General features: G+C 54.4%; 1 protein-coding gene across 3 annotated transcripts in view; it reads right to left on the bottom strand.

Annotated features, from left to right (window-relative positions):
- Window positions 1-26,390, bottom strand: part of NR5A2 (nuclear receptor subfamily 5 group A member 2) — a 75,075-nt gene that overhangs the window by 7,243 nt on the left and 41,442 nt on the right. For all 3 annotated transcript variants that reach the window (XM_090263327.1, XM_090263326.1, XM_090263329.1), the window contains exons 5-6: window positions 17,612-17,731; window positions 11,551-11,698 (exon numbers count right to left, since the gene is read on the bottom strand). In XM_090263327.1, the coding sequence (XP_090119453.1) occupies window positions 11,551-11,698; window positions 17,612-17,731 (268 nt within the window). The remainder of the gene's footprint in view (window positions 1-11,550; window positions 11,699-17,611; window positions 17,732-26,390) is intronic.

Consider the following 26,390-nt stretch of genomic DNA (forward strand, 5'->3'; position numbering starts at 1 on the left):
TTAAAATTTGGCTCCCTGAGATCAGGGGTTGAAATAAAGGGGAAAAAAATCATTCAGCTGACCTGTACGTCTTCTGGACTGTCTGGGCTGTAAGAAGAAGAGACGTCTTTGGAGGAAAGAAGGAGAAAGCAAACCAATTACCCAAGAAGATCATTAAAGCCAAATACTTATCAATTTTTTGCATCACTGAAATTAATAATTCATCCTGTTGCTCAGGGATATGTATTTCTATGCGAAAGACAGAAAATCCATACTACTAATTTGTTTTGTATTTTTTAAACCATGCAACAGAGAAAATAACAAGAAAGTTTAGTTTCAGAGAGCTCAAAAGATTTTGCAAAGGAAGCTCTCCTTTAATTAAAAAAAAAAAACTTTTTTTGCACGCGCCTATGGATTTTGCTAACACAGTGATCCCAGTGATACCGAAATACCTTATATCGGATCATATCTGCTTCATACAACGTGGCGCTCAGCTCTGAGCTCTGGCCGGAAGGGCGTAAGCATGGTGGTTACCATGACTCTTCACACCCAGCTAGCACTAAGGTACGAGTCTTGGAAAATGTTCAGTCCGACAAGTCACTGGCCTGTGCATTTCCACAGCTGGGAGAAATGAAAACAAACAGGCGATTTTAAATCTGTGGACTTACACACACACCAGGACTCATTACCTGCGCACACACACGTACGCACGCACGCATGCACACACGCGGCCTCAGGACTGCGCCTCACACGGGAACTGGACATACACTGGGGGCTGGGGGCGGCCAGGGCAGAGGGGACCCTGCGGACGCGCTGCAGTGACGCAGGGACAGTGAGGAGCACACTTGGGAAACATATAAATATCCAGCTACGGTTGTGAAATAATCGGCATAAATCACGCGCTAAGCCAGCCGGATCCCCGACTGATGCTGACGCTGGTGCCATTTCAGAACATCCCCCCGGCCCCCGGCATATGGACTTCCTGCACTTTTCCTTAACGAGGAAGAAAACTCAAATCTGGTGATCAGGGAATGACGTGACCCTGTTGGGTTTTCTACGCCCTCCCTCTGTCTCTCTCTCCTGATTCTTCGCTCTGCTGTGATCATCTTGGTCTCGCTGATTCTCAGTTCCTGCGCAAAAGGCCCCCTCTCAGCGGCGGCCTCTCTGGAGCCAGGTGTGTGGATGGCAAGTTTGCGGGCGTGCTGGGGTTCCCCATTAATCCGACCCTACAGGGCTGAGCGAGGCCGGCCTGGAATGCTCCCCACCAGTGCTGAACATCTGCTCCAGGCTGTCCTACGGGACGGAGCTTGTCGCTTGTTGCGGAGACGCCGTGACGTGTGGAGCTCTTGGAACGGGGGTTCTCCAGGGCAGCCGGGAAGGGAGCCCCGGCAAGTTCCGTGTCAGGGGTCAGCACGTCACAGGAAGCTTTCTATTTCACCAGGAAGGTGAAGTACATGGGAAGGGTGTCCTTTGCTGCCAGAGGACAGACGTATGAAAAAGAGCTTGAGCGTGACGTGGAGGGAGGTTCCGTGATCCCGCCTGGTTGAAAACCATCCAGGCACTATCCCATTATCCTCAGACCTCCAGCTACTGTTAGAAAAACCGCAGTGAAACAGGTTAAAAAAAAAAATGCTGCATATGTGAACAAGCAAAAGAAATCGCAAAAGAAATAAATGAAAGTAAGATCACAATGCATGACTGGACCGCGTGGATCATGGTTTGGGTTCTTGGCGAGTAGAAACACGAATAGCCTGTGGCTTTCACTGTGCCCGCGTGCCCGGGTAACCTCTCCGCAACCCTCCTGGCGTGAGCGTTCTGGAATGTCGTGAACCTCACGTAGTGGCTGGAGCTGAGGGACAGCTCCTTTTGTCATCCGAACGAACGTCCAGGGGAAGTTTAAAATTCCCCTTTACATTTCTGTTTGCAGGCGTCAGGGAAAATATTTAAAAAGATGGAACATTTGAAATTTTCATCATTGAAAAAAATCCTCCCCTCTCCGAGCAGATCCACCCACTGGCTTGGACCCATCAGCGTCTGGAGACGGGGTCTGGTCTGGGAGGGCTGGTGCGTGCCCGGTTCGTGGTGGTCTATCGGTGGTTTGTTTGTTCTGCTGTTCTTTAAGGCTCTCGTATGAATGCAGGCGATTAGCAAGGGTCCCGTTTCTACCTTCTTGCTGACTGTATCATCTCTAAAGGCAGTTTGTATCACTGGGGCTGGATCTGAGAGGGGCATATGCAGAGTTCCAGTCAGAAAGGGGTGTGCGTGTGCGTGCGTGCGAGTGTGCATGTGTGTGTCCGTGTGTGAACGCCTTTCACTGTGCGCATGTCCCGAGATTGGGGATTCAACGGGACTTCCAGCTGCACGGGGCTCGGGGTCAGGACGCAGCGGGGTCTCCTTCGGAGATCTCCTCATCCCGTGGACAAACGGATGCTTCAGTGCTTGAGACAGCAAGGAACACTCGGTTTTCTACCCCAGTGTTCTTGGTTTACATGCACTAATTGGCAGCTAATGTGCTCCCCAAGGCAAAGACAGGTATTTGTTCCTTTGAAACCCATCTCTCTCTTTTTTCACGGGGTGTGCTGAAGGAGAATTAAACTTTGTGCCTGTGCACCTCTGGGTGCCGAGTGCTAGGGGTCAGACTTCAGCAAGTGGACTCCATCCGTCTGTTTCCCAGAGTCCTCGCTGGCGGGCGTTGAGCGTGTCGCCCGGGGAAGATGAGCCTGGCACTGAGGCCCATGGAGACAGTCGAAAAACAGAATGCACGGGCCTCGCGTCTGTATGTCCTGGGCGAGGCTGCGCTCCTGTCCCCGCCTGTGCGTGGCACCTCCCCACCCCCGCCCGGGCTCTCTTCTTCCATTTCGAATAAAGCTGTGCATTTGAAATGCCCCATAGTTGGCTGGTGGGGTTCTGCAGTGTTTCCTTTAGGCTGGAGAAACCCGTCTCGGGAAGCGTGCCTCGTGGGCGGGGATGTAGCAAGCCGTGCGCCTGCAGCTGGGGCTCTGGACCTGGTGCTCCCAGTAACGAAAGCTCGCTATTGATTTTCCTGCAGCTGCTTGTAACTATTAGGGTTGCTACATCCATAGCAAAGCAAAGCAGTGTTTCACTGGGGGCAGAAACCGGCGCATCTGTGGCGCTCTGCAGTAAATCACAGCAGAACCTTAGAACAGACGGACGTCTCCTGCTCACTCAGGGCCCACCGCCGTCCCTCAAAAGACATCTCTGGGATCGCCCCGTGGGGGACAGTGGGGTCCTTGCAGCTCGGTGGCTTGCCATTAGGGGCACCGTTTCCCTTTCCCCTCCTCTTCTGAGAGCCCAAAACGGCACAGATGTCAAGAAAGCGCAGCACGTGGGCGACTCCCGAGAACAGCGAACGGTGGGGAAAACAAGCCGCCGTTCACTGTGACCGCGCAGGGGCCTGCGATGCGGACCGGGGGCTCGCGCGGGACGTGTCGGTGGCAGTAAGGTATTTGAGTGACGGGGTCAGGGCAGGCGACCAGGCCAAGAGGACTTCTCTCCAGTGGGTTGGGCTTCCCAGAAAGGTGCCTGGAGCCCCGTGACTCATGGCTGATGCTCATAGTTGATCAGAGACAGGCTGAGAAAAATGTCTCGGGCATCAGAGACGCCTGCATTCTGTCCTTACAATCAATAACAGACCTCGACTGGTGTCTCCTCGCTCTGTCTCTCTGTCTCTCCCCTTCCCCTCCCTCCCTCCCTCCACCTCCTTCACTGGGCATTTAACCACATTCATACACGCAGGGTTAACTCTAAAACAATTACACCTAGGCTGTTCTTTTAGTGTTTAAGCCGTTTTACAAGCATCTTGTAATCAGTCCATTAATTACCGAAGCTTGGAGCATCGTCTGAAAGCTTGGCCCCATCACGTGTATTAATTATTTAACATGGAGCCATATTTTTAAGTGGTGCCGATAATCACGCAGGGTTCTCCTGCTATGAACACAGAGGCATTAAATATAAATGATATGTTTCCGTGTCCAGGATTGTTACCAGGGACGGGTGACCTGGGTTACCTATCAACTCCTCGTATGCGTGGCATCCTTTCCTACTTCCTGCCAGGAGTGGCTGCCGAGGGTGAGGGAATGGGTGTTAGGGTCTTAGTTTTCCATTTGGTCTTGGTTTCCTTTCGTGTGCCTTTCCGGGGAGTGGAGTGAGTGACCTGGGATGGCATAAAACAGTGCGCAGAGCATGCTCCTGCCAGCTGCTTGGTATAACGTCTAATCATTGAAGGTTCCAGTCATTCATCTGTTCATGGATCCATCCATCCACCTGTCATCCATCCATCGTCCATCATCCATCCAGGCACCTACTTGAACACCTACTATGTGCTCAGCTTTGGGGTACAGACTCCAGACAAGTAATCCCAACCATGCTATAAACGTGTCCCAGGGGAGTCAAGCAGGCACCGTCAAAGAGGCAACACTGAGGCCACAAGTGATTGGCGTGTGTCTGTGTGCATGTGTGTGTGTGTGCGCACGCACGCCTGTGCTCGTATGGGTAGTGGGAGAATTGCAGGATGTCAGGATGCCTGATCTCTAATTGTATGCAATTCGATTCAGCTTCCCAACCAGGCTCTCTGTGGAGCTGCAGCAAACCAATTCTGAAATGTATACGGAAAGGCCAAGGGTAAGTGTAAGGAAGGTCATTTTGAAACAAAAGGTCGAGGGACTGCTCAGCCAGCTATCGAGACTTATTAAAAGAACGCCTACAATGTGCAGTGAACACTGGGATGATCAAGTAGACCAGTGGAACAAAATCAGAAGTCCAGACAGCGATCCGCACGCGCACAGAGCGTGAGAAAACCCCGCATGACCAAGACCGGGAAGACAAGCTATGCTGCCCGTAGGGAAACGAGACAAAGGGGAGCAACAGCTAGACTCTGCCTCGTCCTGTCCTCAGAAGTGTGAAAGGCCTAAGGAGGAAAAGCACCGTTTTATCCTATTTGGGAAAAAGCTAGAGGAGAGAGAATTGCGTGACTTTAGAGGCAGGATTCTGAGAGAAACCACAAAGAACAAAACCCAGAATATGGCTACTTCCGTGAAAGAACAGATGTGTGACTAAGGTGAAAAGAAGAGCCAATCCAGCCCAATCTCATCTCATCTCATCTGTAGAGGAGGCGCCTTCAGACCAATGAGGAAAAGTATGAATTCCCACGGGCAAAGGACAGGAGCAGGCACTTCAGAGACAGATAAAACGCTTGTCAGCAGAACGCCACAGAGGGACACAACTCCAATCGTGGTGCCGATCGGGTGGAGAAATGGGAGCCCCCCGGAGCCCAGCCCCCGTGGCTGTGGCCAGGAATGCAACGACGCACAGCCCCCTGGAGAATGAAATCGGAAGGACTGCCCCGCCGCGTACGTGCGGGAAGACGGTGGGCGAAGGCTCCCTTGTCTTGTTTGCCACGGAGACCCGCCCGCCGGAGCGCAAATCAATCCACCCTCAGGAACACTAAACCGTGGAACACGGGGTCAGTGAAAACGGGACGCAGGCGCTGGGTCAGGAGCAGGCAGGGCCAGGGACGGCGCTTTCGATCCTGGAAGCCGTGCTTTTGTCTCAGATAAGAACAAGCTTCTGCAGCCACCTCTCCGAGGGAGGAAGTTCCTTGAAGCTATAATTAGAAGCGATGCTGTTACAGTGCCCCGCGCCCCGCGCCCCGCCACGGCTGTCCTGGACCCACGCCAGCACATCTGGCCATCTAATTTGTCCTCATGCCTTGTGGCCGGCAAGAACAACAACTACAACTTAAAAAAAATTTTTTTTTGAAGAAATTGCAAATTACTGAAACTCTACCCTGACTCTGAGTGTCAGAACTATACGGAGGATTTTAAGACGCAAGTTTTATTTCGGTGTCCTGGAAATACTTAAAACTGCGCACGAATTCCTCGTTCAAGCTCCGCTTCCTGCTCTCCCACGCGCCACGGCTGGAAGCTAGCAGCGTCAGGAAGGGGGCTGTGAACAGTCCACGCTAGGAAGCGCTGGCCAAGAGTGCCCTTCTGTTCACAACCGAGGTTTGTAAGAAGACAGGTGTCTGGGCACCAGGTCCGTCTTCCCAGTGACGAGAAAATCTGCAGAATCGGCAGGTCAGCACAAGAGAAGCCACCCTGACTCTGCAGAGACCCCACCGCCCCGTCCCTGAGGCTGGAGACCGGAAGGGGCCCTGGATGCACCGAGCCCCACTGCCGGGCTCCTGGGGGGGTGTCGGCGAGGGGCATCGCTAACCCTTAGGAGGTTCCCTCCAAACTGCTGACGGGTCCAGTCAAGGGTGTCGTCATCACCCCACGTGGCGCCACAGGGTGACACTCGTGGCCTCTTCAGCAGTGGGGTCTGCACGCGAGTGTGACGCGGGCGATTCTCTGTCCTTCCCCTGTCTAGAGGGTTGTTTGACTCCGTTTCCCGAATGGGCAGAAATGGGAATGATTAGCCACACCTGTTCTCTGAGGCTCGCTGTGGGGACCCCTAATGCCGTGTATCGGGACCCTGCTGCCCGAAGACACGGAGGCGCAGCTCTTGTGCTGAACGCACAGACACGCAGGCGCGGTTGTTCACAGGAGCGGTGCTCGCGGCAGGACGGTCACAGCGAGTCCAAGGTGACGTGGGAGGGGGGTTCCTGCAGTCGCAGCAGGGACTCGGAGGAGGCGGCGCAGGTGTGGCCGGGAAGCGGGAGCAGGCGCCTCAGGGCGCCTGAGCCGGGACGTGAAGCCTGTCTCCACGCGAGCACCTGCGAGGCACAGACCCTGTGCGCGCTTCCCCGCCTAGGAGACCCCGACGCGCGCCCCGTCTCCCGGCGCCCTGGCTGCTGCTTCTCACTGGGAGGACCCAGGACGGGGGACTCCAAAGCCCACCTCTGAACTAGGAAAACAGTCTGAAACGGGCACGAGTGCACGGATAACTGCGCACTCCGCGCACTCCCTGGAGCCGGAAGTTCGCGCTCGGCGGAGGGGAGAGAGTCTGCTAATAATGTTATTATACAGTTACCATTATCAACTATTAATAAGGCATCACAGTATTTTGTTTAAAATTTGTAAAAGAACAAAGTCAATTCTCAAATCCCGACAGTTCCCTCAGAAGGAATGTGTTATCCAGGATTGTAGTTCCCAAAGAAACAGGCTTCTCTACGTGAAACCTTTAATGGTATATGTTTGAAGCCGTAATTTCTATTTAGCCATTCGATTCAGAGACTGAGTGTTAATAAGGCAGAAAGGAAAATGCGCCACCTCTTTAGTGAAGTTAACTGGGGAATTTGCAATTCTAGAAAGCCGGAGGGAAAAGGCGGAAGCGTCTTCTGACATAGGCAGTAATCCCCGGGGCTGGTGTCACCTAAGACCACCAGACTCAGAGGACCGTTTCTTTAGCAGAAGCAGGCACCACAGGGCCTCCTTGGCGGTAACACCCCGTTTCCCAGGCCCACAGTCTCTGAAGGGCCATCTCCCTAAACAGCAGGGGTTACTGAAAAGACAACATTAGCATTAACACCTCAAAAATAATAAATATTCCCAGGCATAAGCTGTTCAGAAATATGCCTGAACAAGTGCTATTTAGGCAATTACAGTCCTGTGCCCGCAGATAAAAAATGGCCGTCCCTGCTCCTGCGGCTGTAAGGACATATTGATTAAGTTCAAACTTAGGACTCTGAAATGAATGATCTCTGGTCCTTGCTAAACTGCTTTGCTCATTGCGAGGAAAAAAAAAAAAAAAACAAACAAGCCCCACAAACACCTATCACAGCGCATTTAATTAAGACAGGCATCAACTTTATGCGCCGTTATTTGCTCTGCCGGCTCTCGATGGCGCGCATATCGAGCGGCAGCCCCGCCTGCACGCTGATCAATGCTCCTGCCTCTCCGACGCTGACTTCCGTCTGCGGGGTGCTCAGCGAGGCGCTGCGGGGAAGATGCGCGGGGGCGCGTGACAAGGGTCTAGTGAGGGTTTTTCTAAACTGTAATATCTCACAGAAGAAGGGAAACACGGAGACGGGATGCGAACGGTGAGGAGAACCCTGGGGTCTGCTCTGCTCACCTGACCTCACGGGGAACCAGGGAACCAACACACCTGGGGGAAGGTGTGGGGCGCACATTCGCCAAACCTTGACTTTGCGTGTGTGATGTGAGCGTGTGTGAGCATGTGTGAGCGCAGTCACAGTGAACCGTAGTTACAGCATGGCTACCCTAAAACAAGCTCCGTCCGTGCGTGCTGCCCAGAGGACCAGGCGGCAGTTTGGCGAGGGCGTCTGATGGCGCAGCTTTCCCAGGCGAGACCTCTCTAAGGCCAGCGCAGCCCGTGCGCCCTGGGCGTCGGCTCCCAGGGGGATGACCCCGACCTGGGCGGATGTGATCAATGCCACCTTCAAAATTTGGAGATCTGGTGAAGCAAAGAGCTGCCACGGCGACCAAAGAGACGGCTCTCTCCACCCGTGGCTCTGCCCGCAGGAGTCAGCGCCGAGGACGCGCCCCCCGTCCGCACCGGCTGTCGGCGGGCGCGCGCAGGAAGCCGCAGCGCGTGCACCGGCTCGGAACGGTCGTGCGCGCATCACCTGCTTTTAGCCAGTACTGTCCCTGGTCTTCCTGCAAGTCCGCTTTCCCGAGGGCTTATGAGGAACCCCGCTCCCCGTACGTCGGGAGAATGTGGACTGGTCACAGGAACAGTTTAATTTTGAGGAGAAATCTGTGAGTTGTTGGCAGAACCAGGCCCGGAAAACCAACCTGCATTCAGTAGACATGTTTCTGACTGAGCTGCCTCCAATTATGTATTACAGACGACTTCGGTGAAGGCTTTGCCCTGAGTTTAAAATTAAATCAGCCCCCTGCACCTCTTATCAGTAGCGTTTCCCAAGTCCCCAGGGAGCGCCCAGCCACGCGCTAGACGCCTGGGACGCGGAGAAACAAGCCCAGGTGGGCCTGAGTCCAGAGCGGGCATTCACTCCCCGGCCCAGAAGCGCTTTAAGAGCAGAGCAGAGCAGAGCCCACCCACGGCGGCGGACCTGGCCTCAAGTTAGAGGGAGTCCAGGCAAATGCCGCCGCGTTGTGGGTTGGGAAGCCCCTCGAAGAGAAGACCCGCCCCTCCAGCCATCTCTGTAACTGCCTGAGGACACAGAAGTGCCTTCCGAAGCCCCGCTGGCTAGAAGAGAATGACTCACAACACAGCGAGGCCGTTCATCAGGGAAACTGGATGTGACATGCCTCAGTGCTGTCTCTTGCCACCTGGGATAACCAGGCGCCCAGCAGTGTCCAGCCATTGAGTCTCCAGGCTACGAAAGCCCAAAGGCCAGAGCCACATCGGAGTTGGCCAAGTGTGGTCACTCTGAGCACTTAGGCCATATTCATACTCCCCGTGGGCTTCGGCATGGAATGACACGCTCCCATGCTGCCTGCAAGACCCAGGGATGCTCCCCAGCTCTTCATTTCCAGGAGACCCCGCGTGGGAATTTGACTGCACTTGGGGGGACTCACGCCCTACTTTCTCCCACCCCCACCGCTACCTTTGATGGGTCAGCAAAAGCCTCATTTTCCTCCAGGGTCAGAGAGGCTGGGCTAGGCTGGGGTCACAGCATTTTGGGTCCCAGACTTGGGGTGCAAGGCAGGTCCTGGCTTTGGACCTGGGCTCAGCTTTGGAGGCCTGAGGTTCATCATCCATGTACTTCAACCAAGGTGCCCCCCCACCCCCCCAGAAAAGATTGATTGTTGTTGCTATGGGGAAAAAGTCTTCCATTCACAAACTGGAAACTATGCAAACGTTACTGCCGGTTACAGTTTTCCTCCTTCTTTAAAAATAAACGCTTGGCCAAAACTATTCACCTCTGATCTGAAAGCTATGTTTTTCTTTCTTCTTTAAATAATAGGCATAACGTTAAGGGGTATCCAGGCTAGTCAGTCACTGGTGCCGAGCCTGATGGGACAGTCAACATTCATTCAACAGGGGCACGCACGGTGGATGCGTGGCCCACTCACTCCGGAGGGTCATGTGTCGGGTTCAGAGCGCCCAACCCCATTTCATCGCATTGGCAGAGAATATAATAATTTTGAAAAATAATGAAAGGAAAGATAAAAGCGAAGAAACCTAAACATGGCTCATGGTTCGTCTCTGCTTCTTCAAACGTAACGCAGTGATTGAACTAATTTAAAATACCCTTGAAGTGAGATAACTCTCTTTAAATATTTTATCACCGAGATGTATTAGATTTCTTCTCCATATATTACCACATTTTCCATCTAATTACTGATCAAATGCATGAGTTGAAAAGACGAATATCTTGCCACAACCCAGAACAATTTGTGCGATTACAGCAAACAGGCCTACGCTCCCATTCTCTTGAGTTTTCTAAACTCTGTTCTTGGGAACGAGTTGGAGAGTCACTTGGCTAGAACTTCCCTATTTCTTGTGGTTAACATGACAACCACACAGGATTCAGCCCCGGCTTTGTAAACCTTTGAACACTACATCTATGGAATTCTGTTGTCTTTTCAAATTTTCAGTAACATTTCTTTTCTCTATATTTATCACATTTTCCAAAATACAAAAATGTTCTTTCTACTTTAAATGTTGACTACATGTGAAAAATTAACTCTGGTTCTATTACTTCAAACTATTCCTTTATTAGCAACAGTTGTGAGTGATGTCAAGAAGAATTTTCAACCCAAAGTGCCCAATTTGGAGAGTAGACACATCTGTTTTACTTTGTAGTTTGTTTTATTTTATTTCTTAGGATATGAATTCACAGCTATCTCATAACTAAAGACTAAAGAAAAAACATATGTTGGTAAATCTGATTTCTGCATTTTTTTTCTTTCAAGGGAGGTTGCCTCCCTCAGCCGTCTGCCAATAAGTAATAAACGGACTTGGCAAAAAGTTTATTTAAGTTGGCTTTATTGGGCCAACCAAATACAGAAATCAAGTACGGGACAGGCAGGAAAATCTGTTCCTTTGAAGTCAATAAAAATCCATCTCCTTAATCCTTTTTTTATTGCAAGGAGTGGTGATTTTTCTCATCTGACTCACGGAGAACCTTGGTTTCGCTAATCTGTCTTTTGCTTAGTTATCCTTCTCCTCCGCAGTGCCCCTGAAGGCGCATCCTTCTCCCTGCACAACTGTCCCCACAGGGGTACCTCTGCTTAGAAACACTTCCCGGTTAATCCTGATGGAGATGTAAGAAACAGGCTCTTAATTACCATCCATGTTTACAGGAATAAAAGCAGCTGCAGGGAGGAAGTGGAAACAAAGACACACAGACACTCAATGGCAGAAAGATGCCGAGACTCTGATAGTGCCTGTCTTTCCTAAGCGTCCCCTGGACACCTTCTGTCACAGCTTTGCGCGCCTGCCACCTCCCCGTGGTGCCCACCGAGGAAGGAAATTCAGGACTCCAGTCTCACAACTCCCCCTCCACACCCCAGCCCGTCCACGACAGGGCTCCGGACCACACAGACGTGTACCCCTATTCACGCTGGATTTGGAAAGAAGGGCAGGATCCTGGTAGAACAAAAACACCCATGAGCTTGAAGACGCAGCGCGGCATCACGCGTCACCTTTGGCGGAACGCCGTACGAGAGCGAGACTCCTTACCTAAGCTAAAGAGCACCAGGAATTTCAGGCACACGAACTCCCGCTGGTCAAACTGGAGAGAACGCAGCTTTGCCACCAGCTCCTGGGCGTGGCTCATGAGGTTGTTCAGAGTGGTCCCGGCCTGCGAGGCGATCACGGAGTAATCCACCTGCAACACAGAATCACGGCGCCGGTGAGGACCATGCTCACACGTGCAGAGTTCCCCAGGCCGTCCTGACGTGTGGGCAAAACCAGGTTGCAACACGAATATAGAATAGGTGACTCCCCGTGAAAGGAGCTGGGGACACATTCTATTAGTATATCAGGTACCGTAATTATTCTGATAGATCGAATTATTTTGATAGCTTTTAGGAACCAGTTTTTGACGAAATTTTACACACACATACACACACACACATATACCCTTTCTATTGTGAAGTTGCATTATCACACAAGATTAAGATTTTAACTCTCATGAATAAGTTGAGAGAAAACTACCCTGTCTGTAAAGAGGGAGTTCAGCTCAGCACTCTCAGCGCAGACAGTGGTGCCATCCAGGCCGTGAGGAACAGGGAGGCGGACATATTTTTCTATTCAGAGACGGTATCATCAAGTCCTCATTGGTCAAGGCTGCATGCTTATGGGCACTGGAAGAATCCCATTTAGATGATCCTTTAGCTTGCTGGTTCCTCAAATGCTACAGCTACTACTGTCGTGTGATTATTGATACACTGCCCTCTAAAGACAGCCACAATCTTATTTATGAGAAGAGGTTCTCGACTGAGAACACGAAACCAAAAAGGCTTATTTCCTTCTTTGTAAACATTGGCGCGGCCATGCACCGATCTTGGATTGTTTCTGGGGACATAGCAGGAGAGGAGTAAGATGTTGGGGCGGTTGTCAGTGACCAGCTACGGTCCGAAGCAAAGCCCAGCTGGCACCTGGCGTTCCATCCTTTTGTGCCGGGGCGCGCGGCACATGGACTCTCTCAGGCGCATTTAAAATAGCAGCAGCAGCCGGGGAGGCGAGTGCTGACGTGCCAGTCCGCCGGAGCGGGCGTATGAAATTTTTATACTTATTGACATTTCATTACCATAATTGACTGTGCTCGCCTCTCCAGGAGAATGCGCCGGGCCGCCTCCTGAGCAGGAGGACAGGCCCCTTGAGGAGGATTTGCAATTAAAAACAAGGCAGATGGATTTTTTTTTTTTATGGTGTAAATATGATGAGTTGAATTTTCAGCTTGAACTAGAGAATCCTGGGTGCCCAGAAACGTTCTTCCAGAGCGAGAAAAATTATGAGGTCGGCGGAAAATGACCCCCGAAGGTGTCCATCAGTTTATGGCGAGTCAACTGCGCATGAAAAAGCCACGGCGCACGTGGCCGCTGGGAAGCCTTGGTGGCCGGCACAGCGGGTCCCGCCTGCCAACTGCACAAACGGCTTCTGCCCGGCACATCTGGGCCCGCGGGCTCTCGGAGCACCTGTGGTTTCTGTCGCCGAGTGTGCGTGGAAAGAGCCTTGAGCTGGGAGCAGGCGGCCCTGCGGGGCCCGTGGTGGCCATTTGCCCGGCACCAAAGGACCCGTCAGCGATGGTTTTGCCAGGTCCCTTACAGAAACTTCCACTCCAAGGAAGTTTTCTTATGTAAAGTGCTGCCTGAGCTCTAAATCGTTTCAAACCTGTTCTTGCTCTGACTCCTCCGGCTCAGGGTCACACAGACCCTACAGAAGCAAACGGGACAGAGGGGAGAGGGCCTGTAGGGCCACAGAGGCGGGAGGAGCCCGGGACCGCGCACGAGATCTCGGCCGACGCAGCCACTTCCCAACGAAGCATCTTGGGCAAGTCAGCCGAGGTCTCCATCCCTCCGTGTCCTGAAATGAGGCCGTTAGCCAGACAGTCCTAAGGTGCCTCCCGCCTCTGTGATTACCAAGAAAGGAGCGCTGTGGAGACCATCCCACTAGCTTAAGCTTGGGGTCGGTGTGGGACACTGGGAAGCCCCACACAGGTAGGCGCACGAACCCCGGAGATATGTTGGTGTTAACTTAATTATTAAGACACGGGTCATTCAGTTTTCTGTGTGGTTCGAACAGGGATGTGGCCCATTCAAATGCTAGAACATCGTACCTGTAGAGGGAGTACAATGAAACTGGAAAGAACCTAATTAATTTTTTATTACTGAGATGGGTTAATTAAAATTTGATGTGCGTGTCGTTCCAGAAGGCGTGAAGGGATAAGTTCAGCCACCTCAGGTTCACCCGTGACGGTGGAGCAGCGTGTCTGGTCCATGGGATCCGGGGCCCAGCGGGACGAACTGGGGACTCAATGGGCGGCCGACGCCTTTACAGCCAGACATGTATTTACATGCTACCGTGAGCGTTCCAACATGCTTATTAAATGGGGGCGCCGAGAACACTTCCTTCAAGGATAATTTATCAAATTGCGCGGCTCTGAAGGAGGCCGAGCGATTTATTCCCAGCCCGGCGCGCGCGGCCGCGACGTCCTCCCCGTTTTATGACAAACATAATTACATTTTCGTTGCTGAATGCAGAGTTTGCACCCCTTTCAGGAGCAGCTGGCCTTGCCTTTTATGTACTTAGTAAAATTAATTTATTGCCCTCGTTCACACCGTCTTCGTGCCATGAGACCCGAGGCAGGTCTGGAAGAGACGCAGGCAGCTGAGGTCCCCTTTGGATAAATTCACTCATCATGAGGGTAGAGACGGTCTTCGCTAAATTGCTTTTCATTGTAATAGCCGAGATTTCTGAGGAGTCAGACGGCGTGAGATGCCCGTCGTTTTAACACGATCCACAGCAACAGAAGGTGGTCAGTTGCCAGCAGAGCCCGGGGGCGGCTGCCCTGCCTGGTCATTTGCAACAATATGCAAATACTATTGCAACCTCAACACAAGGTGCTCTGTCGGGCAGACACGGACCCTTGTCTTAATGCTGAGATGCTGCGCACGCGGAACTGATTTGATCATGCTTACATTGGTGGTCATCATTCTTCCTTCTTGCGTGAGCAGGTTATTTAGAACACACTTAGATGGGTGCCGGGTCAATAGACAGAATGAAAACATATTCGCTAGCTTGAGGGCTGGGCCGGAAGCTCGGTGTGAGACGCAGTGTCCCCGGCTCTTGCTGGCCCTGGGGTGGGGGCTGCTCTGGGGGGTGGCACTGGTTCCGGTGGCCTGGCTCTGCTTGCACCGGGGGGAGACGGTCCTGCCAGCGCTGGTAGGTGCCAGCTTTCTCTCTCTTCGCTCTTCAGGCTCCCAGCAGCGCTTTCCTGGAAGCCGCCTCTCCTTTGCTAGAATAAACGCACCGCATTCTGTGCCGCATGCGCCTGGACTCTGGGCCTAATGTTTTCCCTTCACACCTTACTTTCCCTTCCTGACGGGCCTTCAGACACAGCCCTAAAGCAGACGGGGACGTTCTTCCTGTCCTGTCGGTGACAGTGAAGGTATTTTGCACGCTTTTTTGAAATGATGCCATTTAATGTTTCCCTGTGATAGTGCTGTCGTGACTACACACAACGCATCACAGAAACAGGTCTGTCCTCGTTTCAAAGCTCCTACTGTGTGCAAACCCATGCGAGCGGGTGACATGCCTGCGGCAGGTGGATTCTTTCATCTAGAAAAGTAAGAAAACCCCTCACTTAGCATGTTTTCTCTAAAGATTGGAAGAGAACTCAACAAAAATGGTTGATTTAGGTTGATGACATCATGAGTAATCCGCCCCCCTTTTCCTAGGGGGTTTGTTTCTTGGGACCTTGGGGGTATCTTGGCCTTGTGAGAGGGAGCTGGGAGTGGTGGAAGGCTGGGCTGCGGTGTGGGGTGAACGCTCAGGGTCTCAAGTCCAAGTTAATTCTGTTTTAATTAAGCAATTAGGTTCGGGATACATTTAGTTCCAATTCAGTCCTGTCAGCGAACACTTATTATGTGCCTGACACACTCAGCGTCAAGACAGGGGTGGTGGAGGGATGAAATATGTCCGCCCCCTGGGCTGAAATGTCTTCTCGTGCTGTTAGGAAGGTCACATGCTTCGCAAAGTCTTCCTTTGTAATTTCACCGTAAGAGGCTGTAGGAAGCCCAGAGATCCGTTTAGAATGTTTTATTCAGCGTATTCCACGAAAGAAAAGACTTGCTTCATAATTTCCATCAAGAGGACTGTCTGGTGGAGTGAATCATGATGAGGCTGTTTACGTGGGTGGGATGGACAAGGGCTGGTGGGGGTGTCGTCAGAGGGGTGACTCCCTTTAAAAGGGAATATTCGTCTAGTTGGTAATATCGTAACAGCTAGGTGGGGTGCCAGGCATGTGCCAGCCGTATACAGGTGACCACTTTGTAAGGTGCATACGTGTCAAGTCAGGGTCGTACACCTGAGACTAATGTAACATGTCATGTCAGCTGTAATGTTAAAGCTGATGTTTTTAAAAAGCGGGGGAGGAAAGAGCTAGAGGAACAGGGGAACCGGCTGCGGGGGGTGAGGAAGTGGCCAGGCCCCCTCCCCGAGCGTGGCAGAGCCCAGGGGAGCGGTGACCGAGGCCCAGGACCACAAATAGCAGCTCTTCCTTGACTGTTCTTGGTTCTGAGCAGAGAGACAAGAAATGCACTTTCGCTACTTTTTACACAGTAATTACGTCTATCCAGGGGCAGCACTTAAGGGAAAATGAAATGTGAAATAAGGAATATTTCTAAAGAGCCAGAATGAAAGGCCTCAGGGAGAGAATGGCAGAGACCATTTAGTTTCTGGAACTCAGAAGGAAATGCAATCCCATTAATTTGTGGGCTGAGTCCTGCTCCTCTAATGCAGCTCCTCGCCGGGCGCGGGCGGGAGGGACGGCTGGGGCCGCGCCAGCGATTAGACTCTGGAAACGGGCACATTTTCTGCAGCGGCCTGCGGTCACGGGGTGAGGCGCTCAGCGAACATTTGAAAGCACAGCAAGTCGGACCCACGGAGACTATTTCCTCGTCTAGAAGCTTCTCTCGGGACAGAAACAGAAAGCAGGGTCAGTGGTGACCGAGAGGCTTGAACTGATCCAATTTGCAAAGACTCCGGAATAGCACTTGCCTTTCGTCTGATTGGGGAGACGTGAGGGACGGACTATCAGCCAATGGTGCGCAGAGAGCCCCTCATTCCCAGGCCTGCGCCGCCGCGGTTTCACGGCACAGGAACGTTAACAGCTGCCAGCCAGCACCTGGTCCGGGACGCCTGAGCAAGGGCAGTGCCGTCCACCGACGGGACCGGGTGTCTTACGCGTTTATTTCAGTAACACCTCAGGGACAGGGTGAAGGGTCACACATACGAGGGCATGGCCAAATCCCGGAAGGTTGGAACGGGGTCCAATGAGTCAATGTCCTCTTCCCAGACACCCCCAGTCAGCTGTCTCCCCTCCGTCCAGCCTGCGGCGGTCACGGGCCACGGAGGGGTGCCAATGTCCCTTTCTGTGACGATCCTTTTTTGCTCTGTTCAAGGGCACCCCAGCCTCTGCCCTCATAGTGGGTTGTTTATTGGGGTTATTAACCGTCTGCTGCTCCCTGCTACAGCCCTAATTTCCACGAGGGCTTCCGTCTTCCGTGCACTAACACACGCCAAAGCCCCAGACTAGACTGTCCCACAGATAGTTGTTGACAGACCGAATATCTATGCAAAAAGGAGTAGGGACCAAGAGCAGGTTTCCTCCCCATCTTCCTTTTGCGTGACAACCTCCCGCTCCGCTCACTGGTGAGCTTCTATATGACATTTGAAGCCGTCTTTTCCACCCGTGTGAATCCCAAATCTTAAACATCCCACCGTTTATACGGCCTCCTAGGAGCGGACACAGACGGGAACGAGTGTTGGTCGGTGAAGGTGGGAGAGGCTCGAGGAAAGAACCCTGGGCCTCATCGTTCTCCTCAGAGCCCTGCAGACCGGCCGCGGCTTCGGTCAAGTTCAGCGGTGACCCCCGGCGTAGGAACGCATTGCAGCTTTCTCAGTTCCCTGCAGCCCATCTCGCCCTCTCAAAGCACAAGAGCGCTTCTGACCCAGTTACGTTCCTGCTGCGCTGAACATGCTTAATAAAAAGACACTTTTTAGTCTCTGCGCTCACCTGTTGCCCGGTAACCAGGAAGATGCAGCCCTCCTTCCCGTGGACCACCTGTCGGTAAATGTGGTCAAGGATCAGGAGCTCGCTCCAGCAGTTCTGAAGCAGCTTCATCTGATCGTCCACCTGCGGCAGAAACAGGAAAAAAGTGACACGGTTACCCACTACGTTTTGGTTTTTGCATCGTTTTTGTACACGGGCGAGCGCCCTATAAGCAGGGAGGTCTCCGCCAACGGCCGCCAAAGCAGGGATGCTCAGAATTCACGGCACCGCTCTTGAGAATCAGTTTCCTCTGGACAAATACTTTTGTGTCTGCACAGGAATACTTAAGCTAAGCATTTATAGTCCATGAGCTGCTGGGAGCAGTACTCCATCACCTCGGTCTGCCTAACGTTAGCAGAGCGATCAGTTTGCTTGTGGGAGGTTCAGGTGCGCCAGCCTGTCCTCAGCAAACCACTGTGGAAGGACCCCGGGTAAGGTCATGCTCATGCACCTGGAGGCCGACTCACCGAACCGAAGCTGAAATAACACAGACCCCAGCGAGCTGCCAGCCTGGGAGGACCTACACCAAGGACCGTCCCAGTGACTTTGGAGGTGGAGGCACCTGCCTTTGATTGCCGTCAGCTTACAGAACCAAGGGTCCAAAGGGTGCCCGACTCTGAGCGGAGCATGTGGTCCTGATGCTCCCCTGCCGATGCTTTAAGACGCAGACCATTTTCCCACAAACCCTCTGAAGTTTACTTCCCATGTCTGAAGAAATGGGTGAGCATGGGGGGCCTTCTACCCGTACGCAGTCCTCCCTACAGGGGACTGCATGCCAGAAACAGACCCAAGGGACAGTCCACAGATCCGCGGCCTCCGTGGAGGGAGCGGTACTCATCCATCGCTACGGCGACCGCTAACGGTTGACTCTGTGTGGTAATCTGTTACAGCAAAGGCCTTCATGCCCCGAAGGCGGTGGCCACGCTTAGACATGCGCTGTGCATTTATAAAAATCACCCGGCATTGGTACGTTTTTAGCACTCTTGTGTATTGCTTTGGCTTTGACTCACAGGGCCTTTGAATTCAGCAGACCCTTAACCACGGGGTCTTCGAGAGGGCCGGCGGCACGCCCACACGCCTCTTCCCCCGAAGCACCAGGCTGTCTCTAGATTGCATCCGGCGGTGCGGAAATTTTAGAAACCAAATAAGCTTAGCTCCCTTTTAACAAATTCCCTTCTAAGCGGCCACTCCATGGCACTCGGATAAAACTGGGTGATTCTTAGGGAGTTTCCGCTCACATATTAGCAGTGACGGGACCCCGCGGCTGTTCCCATGAGTCCGGGACACAGGGACCATGGTCCCCAGCCCTGAGCTCAGACTTCCAACAAGGATTCGGGGCTCAGCCATCCCATGTCTGCCTGCGCGCGCTTGGCCAGGCCTCGTTTCCTCGCCTGAAAATAGGAGGCGGCTCTCGTCATGAGGAGGAAACGGGACAGGAGGTGATTACATTCCCTCCGTAAAGTGTAATACTCGACAAACGGAGAAACACACCGCATTCGATGGATAAAGGCAACTGTACACTTCGAAGCTACAACCAGGCGCCAGAGCGTCCCCCAGCTGGTCTGTTCTGATGCAAAGAGCTTCATTCTCTGCGTGAACAGATGTACGAGAGCCAGACCTGGCCGTAGGGGGACGGGGATCAGTGCTGTCCCCGCCGTGTGAAAGCGCCTCCAAGCACTGCTCCTTGTTTTAAAGGAAAAGCCCCAGGGTGTCGTGTGATGCCCACGTCAGACTGTGAGCGGTGGTGACAGAGACCGACCCCCCCCCACGTTCTCAGCGAACAGTCAGCACTAGAAGCCGTGGCCCCGCATCCTGGCGGCAGACCCACCCCGCTCCCCAGATCAGGTCCAGGAAACCATCTCCCTCAGAGGCTGTGGGTGATTCCACATCAAAGCGCTTGGCTCTACGGGTTTCATGGCGTCCTCAGGACAGCAGACACCCTGTCGGCCTTGCCCGAGAAGGCCACCCACCAGGGACGCTGACAATGCCGCACTTGGTGACGCTCTCCCCAGAAACAGCCGCCGTATGTGTGAAAGCTGCAGATCGTGTCAAGGCGGGAGGGAGTGAGGGAGTCCTCGGGGGCATCTGGGAACCCCCGGGGGCATGCCAGTGCACTGCAGCTCACTCAGCGAGATGTCTGCTTTCCCCTGCGCAGGTGGAGAGTCAACGGGCTGAGTCCCCGCCGGCCGCGCCGATCAGGAGGAAGGTGCGTGAGAGGGCGGAGCCTCATGGCAGGTTCTCCGTCTCGTTTGCCCTGACGGTCTTCTGACCTTCACGTGTCCCGTGACGCCGACACTTCTGCGTGTGAGGTAAGAGCTGACTTTTCCTTGCCGCCGGTTCTTTGGGGACGTTGGGCGTATACTTACAAATAAGGGTACATTTCTGCGTCACGTTCAGAACAAGAGTGGGGGGGCGTGGTTTTCAGTCCTTATTCCTGACTGTGTTCGGAGGGAAGGAGGGGGAGACAGAGAGAGACAGAGAGGCAGGAGGGCAGGCTCTGTCCCCCCGAGTCCTCTTGCTCCTCACTAGAGGCTGGCACTTTCCCGCTCACTTCTGCCCACGTCCAGAGGTGGGAGAGGGTGGAGGACGGGCCACCTCCCGGCTCCCCTGCTCACGCAGAGGGCGAGTGTCTGCGTCCTTTGGCAGGTGCTCGGTGCTCGGTGCGGTACCTGGTTGGGAGCGTCCTCAGCTCTTCTTGGCGTCGTCTGAGAGTCTCTGCCACGACTGTTTGCACATGTCCTGTCTGCAGCCCTCGGGTGGGCCGGCCTGGGTGCTTTCATTTCGTTAGTGCATCTCGGCCCCGAGCCCCCGGCCCGTGCCTGGGGACACTCGCAGGGCGGCGGGCGGGACCCACGGGGGCCCTTGGTGACAACTCGTTGACCGACCGACGGTGCTTTTGACACCTGTCCCGAGCCCCTGACTGCTCTCCGAGAGGGTTTCGGGTCCAGCATCCTGTTTCGTTCTCTTCCACGCCTGACGTCGTCACAGTTTCTGTTGTCTGGGAACCGGCGGGGACGCGGCGCTGCAGGGCCCTGGGTGACACCGTTTCTCTGCAGCTCTGAATAGAAGCACAGGGTCCATCGGACGCGACTTGTTCCTTATCGTGAGATAAGCAGCGTTAGTCATTTAGAAAGGCATTTTTTCTTCGGAAAGCAGAGAGGGGGTGAGGGGACAGGAGGAAAATCATCTGGATTTTGGAGTCAGTTCTTCACATATTAACGCTGTCAATAAACAACGCGGGGGGGCGTCTGGGAAGGGGGACCATGGCGTGGAACTCACTAGAACTCAGCAGTCCCCGCCTCCTACCGTCCCGTGTTATCAGCTGTCATAAAAGGCAGGCTTATCTCCGAGACCCAGTTCTCACCGGAGACGCTCTCGGGGCTGAAGTTTCGTGCTGACGCTCCGGACGCGCGGGACGGAGCACAGGCCCCGTATTGTTCGGACGCTCGGCTCCCACGGCCCAGGGGTTAATCATTAGGAGCCGCGTCCTTTCTCCTAAGCACGGGGCGGCGGGCAAACACTTCGAGGAAGAAAAATGTGTAGATCTTTCTCAGGCCCCCATTCCACGTGTCAAAACCTGCCGGGCGCCAAGCTCAGGTTCGCTCTGGCTGGGGCTCAGAGGGGGCATCCTGACCCGCTGCTGGCAGTGAAGGCAGCTGATGGGCAAAGGCTCTCCTGATGCTGCAGGCAAAGTTTCAGCCGGACGTGAACCCATGTCTTAAATCTGGTCACGGGGCCCGGCCTGCCAGGTCTCAGGTGAGAAACTCGGCGACGCAGACACCTGCTGCCTTCGGGGACACGGGAGGGGCGAGGGGACCCGCCGCTCTCATCGCAGGCGCACGCACCGGCAGCCGGAGCACGTTCCTGGGCAGGCTCCCCGGGCTCCCGGAAGCTTCCGATGGGGGCGGAGGGGGGAGTGTGCTCTTGTGCTGTGGAGTCACTCAGGGCATTTCCTTGTGTGGCTCCCGGCAGGAATCTTGGAGCAAGCATCTCACATGTGACCTCAAGAGTCTTCAGAGTCATCACAAATAAAGTCCAGTTGTTATTATTATTACTTTTGCATTCTGGCAAAAGGAAAACAAAACGTTCCTGGAGGTGGGCCCCCCCCCACGCCCAATTTCTTTTCTTTTTAAAAGATTTTCTTTGTTTTATCAATTACACAGAGGGGCAAGGGAGGGAGAAAGAGAATTGCTTCTCACATGTGTGCCAACCGGGGACTGATCCCACAACCCAGGCGTGTGTCCTGACCGGGAATCGAACCTGTGGCCTTTTGGTTTGCAGGATCGTGCCCAACCCACTGAGCCACACTGCCCAGGGCCCCCCAATTCCTTCATGCTTCCTTCTGTGGTGAGGGTGACGGGAACAGAGGTCTGTGCGGAAGCAGGGAGAGGGAAATAAACCAAAGCAAATCAAAACCAGCGTCACCAGCCCCAGCGAGAACCACTGTTTTCTCAAGGAGCCCTAATGACTCCCTGCAAACAGCGACAAAGTCCAGGACAGAAAGGACTTCGCGTTAGCAATGATTAAACAGGCGCGGAGAACAACGCTGCGCGAGAGAAATAACAGCCAGGGAAACTCCCCGTCAGTTGTTGGACGGCCGGGTGGATTTATGGCCAGCTGCCCTTCCCGGCTGGAGATAACCGCGTGGGTCCAGGGGACTTTGCTGTCAACACCTTGCCTGGGGCCGCCTGTTCTGGCCCCTTTCCAGCCTCCGGAGCGGGGACACAGGGCGCTTTCTGCCGCCAGGGCCTGAACTCGCTGGCAGTGACGGAAGCAGGAGGCAGAGGGGTTTCGCCCCGAGACGCCCGCCCGCTCCTGTCTCGGTCCCGGCCAGCAGCCCGCAGGCCTGCATGCCCCTCCCGGTGCCCTGATGCCTCGTGCATGCGGGCCGTGGAACAACCTGCTTTGTTCATGCTCGCCCTTGGACAGACTTCTTCCAGACTCCCCGTGTCCCTTCGGAGGCCTCTGCCCGCGCAGCCCTCCCGAGCCGGCATGCGCTGGAGTGGGCCCCGCGGCCCCAGGGGTCCTCAGCAGCAGAAACCCAGTGCTGAGGGGTGGAAAGGGGCTGTCACCCAGCACATGCCCTCGGTCTCCGGGGATGTGGGCCCACGCTGGTCCTTCTCCGCCTCCACACCTTGGGGTGTCACATGACAGCGAGCACAGAGGTTGGGCCATGACTGCCAGCGAGAGCTGCAGGCAGAGAGGAGGCAGGACGTGAAACAACCAGGCTCCACCTCTTCTGCCCCCACTGGAGTGGGGGGACGCATGGAGAGCCCAGGGTCCCACCGCAGGGACCCACCGCCGCGGGTCCCCAGGCACCGGCCGAGCGAAGCCTGTATCGGAAGTCGGGGCCCGGGGTGGGGGTGGTTTCCATCAGAGGCCCCCCACACGCCAGGCGTTGCTTCCCCAGGGCAGTGCTGTCAGCAGGACGGAAGGCTGGGTCCTGAGGTTGCTGACTTTTGCAAAGTAACCAAGTGAGGAATTAGCTCGCCGACGGGCTTTGGGGTCAGCCCAGCCCCAGGCTGCGGGAGACGAGCATGCAGAGGAAGGTTTGTACGTGGGCATGTTACCCTAGCAGGCGTTTTATCTCGTCCAGTGACGGCCACGTGCCAACCAACCATAAACCAAACAGCAGGTACCGGTGCTGGGCATGACTGAGACTTGAATAAATATAAGAACTAGCTCTTGTGTCTGTCAACTCTATATTACTAAAAATACAAACAAAGAGCCTCGTTCTTACCCTCAAGGAACTTAGAAATGAATTGAACAAACAAGATACATAATTAGTGTACCAGGTAGTATATAAAATGTTTAACTATGTGGAACTAGGAATTAGAATCTGATACCTAGCTCTATCTTTGTGTGTGTATATATATATATATATATACATACATACATGTGCACCTACATCCTTAGAAAAAGATTTGAACCCGGCTACATACACAGACGATAAAAGATGAGCCAACAGTGATACAAATGAGGAAGTGGGGATAAAGGGAAGCTAACGGCAGGGAAACAAGTTAAGCCAAAAATAGGATCAGCCCCCAAATAGGACACCTATTAACGGTAGTTCAACCCAAATCGAAGCAAATGAGAGAGGCAGGCGCTGAGAGGCGCTAAATGAAGGAAGAAGGAAAATACTGCGGGCCACGGAAGGGCTGACCAGCGAGAAGAAAAAACACGGCAAGGCGTGTTAATGTGACACAGTTCCCAGCGCTCCTCCTCGCCGGGCGTTGTTTCATTTACGGCCGGGACCTGCTTCCTGACCTCTGGCTCGGAACGCTCCTGGCTAATTACAGCGGCGCTCGCGGCCTGAGCAGGCAGACGCACCCGCACGGCGAAGGCGAAACCCTTCACGGTGACGGCCTTTCTCTTGCTGGCTCGGAGCGTCCGGAAGGCGCGTCCATACGGTTGCCATTTTGGGGCCGGGGCAGCGCGGGATGGTTGGAACCTTCAGTTCCCAGACACACACGTCCAGGTGTGCAGCCGGCCCACCTCCTGGCCGTCCGTGAGAAGACGGGAGGGAAGGCAGGTTCCAGCTGCCCTACCCCTGCGAGGGGGACCCCCAGCTGAGGGCCTCGGGAGGGGGCCGGCTCGGTGACTCCCGTAAGATGCCCCCTCTTCCGCTGTTGACTGCATTTCAGAGCCAGAAAAAAAAAGTTCCTAGAGGCGAAAACGTCCTTGGGTCCTTTTGTCCGGCTGCTTCCCTCGGGCAGTTGGCCAAAGGAAGGAGGAAAGAACCCAAGTGGCCTAAATGTCGCTCATTAAAAATACAACCGAAAGGAGGGCAGAGGCAAGGGCGCGGTCCCTGCGGGCGGCTGGGTGACGGGAACCGCTGGGTACAAAGGCTCCTGGGAGCCTTCCTCTGCCCGGGGCCCCATGACAGTGGGGGACACGCTCCCTCGCACGGGCCCAGTTCTGCCTCCAGGTCGCAGTGCCGGCTGGGCGGCCGGACAGTCAGCACCTCGGGGACACCTGGACACGGGCTTGTAGCAAGTGCAGTTACAGGGTCAGCTCCCAAGTGCAGGGCGGCGATTCTTAGGCAAACTGCACTGTTTTTGCTTTGTGCAAATAAATCCCCTGAAAGTGTACATCAGGGAGTAGTGCTTGCGGGTCTCTAAAGTGTGGGGGCGGGACCCCTTCCCGTGGGCGGGAGGCACCCCAGCTGTGATGCTGGGGAGCCCCACCCTGGCCCTGGGCTGACAGGTGGGCGACCCAGGTGACAGAAAGAAACGGACGTCCAGGTGTCCTGGGTCCCAGCCCCCGGCTCTGTCTCCCGGCCTCTTCACCGAGGTCTAAAGAACGATCTTCTTATTTTCCCTCTGCAAGTTTATCTTTGAAACGCAGCGGTGCCTCGGTTCCTTCCTGCAGGAAGCACGTTCGCGGTAATGTAGTGTCTGTGTTAGAAGCGGGCACGGGTCTGTCACTGGGGGACCGGAGTCCTTTGGAAGCGCAGACACAGCCGCCCTGCGACAGAGGCTGGGCGGACTCTGGACGTGAAGCACAGACAGAGGCTCTGCACGCTCTGGGGGGAAAGACCACAGAGGTGACCTGGATGGAGAAGGGTGACCTGGGGTGTCGCTTTGACTGAGCCCCGAAACCGAGGCAGGACCGAGGTTCTCCTGGGCGGACTGAGCCAGGACGAAGGCAGAGCTGAGAGAAATCCCACTGCACTCTCTTTGGGTTTTGAAAACCCACTGATGATCACGTGGTAGGATTGCCTGGACTTTTCTCAAGGTATTTAGGTGAATAATGCCTTCCTCTGAGCTTGGTACCTTTTCCCCGGCACCCACATGTAACTTCATCAGAATACAGGACACTTGCCAGCTGTGCCCCCTGGGCCAGCATCTGGGGTCACCTCCCCTCAAGCCTTTCGGCCCCCACCTCTGCACTGTGACACACATGGCTTCTTGGGGTTTCTGGGTGATGCTGGCGGCAGGTGCCCTTCCCACAGCTCAGCCGGGGGGAGTACAGGACTCCCAAGCCCGCGAAATGACCACAACCTAGAAACCAGGACCATGACCTTCGTGACTCATGGGAACGCTATGCGCCACCGTTGCACGGCCGCCATTTTGACCAGCGTCTGTTTCCCAGCTCCGGCCCGTGGGAGGCGGAAAATGTCCTACACGAGGGGCGAGTAATGGTTTGTCGATCTGACCAAAAAAACAAAATGAAACAAAGGATGCCTCTGGCTCATTCACCCCGGCAGCTGCTGTTGGGTTGGCTGTCGCCACGCCCTTACTGACGCTCTCAGGGACACGAGCTCAGCGCCCTGACCGAACAGTCAGACGTCACCCGCCGGGGGCTGCCCCGCACCTGCCGGCCCCTCGCGGCTCCTCCTGACGCTGGGCGACAGGCCGCGCCGCCAAGGAGCTGTGGAGCTGCTCGGCCCCTTGCTTTCCACGAGGAAGTAATTCAGCCAACTCTTGAAGTCGGCTAGTTTTTTAATTGACCTGCCCACCCACTTCCCGGCTGTGCAGACAGACGGACAGAAGCCACCACGCCGATGGCCCCAGAGTTCTGTCCACACGGCTGGCCATGCTGCCAGCGCCGGCTGGGTGAGCCTTTGGAGTGGGCAGGGTCTTGACCACGGACCCACAGAGTCGCCGCAGCCAGGACACACATTCTTAAAATCAGCCGTCACCTGTCCTTGTCCCAATGATGTTGCCCGCTCCACTCAGGCTAGGATGCAGTGTCCCCAGGTCCAACCTGCAGTAAGGATTCCCCTGTCATTTCTTGGCGA

The sequence above is a fragment of the Furipterus horrens genome, unplaced genomic scaffold, assembly GCF_987537825.1.
Source record: "Furipterus horrens unplaced genomic scaffold, mFurHor1.1.pri manual_scaffold_15, whole genome shotgun sequence".
NCBI lineage: Eukaryota > Metazoa > Chordata > Mammalia > Chiroptera > Furipteridae > Furipterus > Furipterus horrens.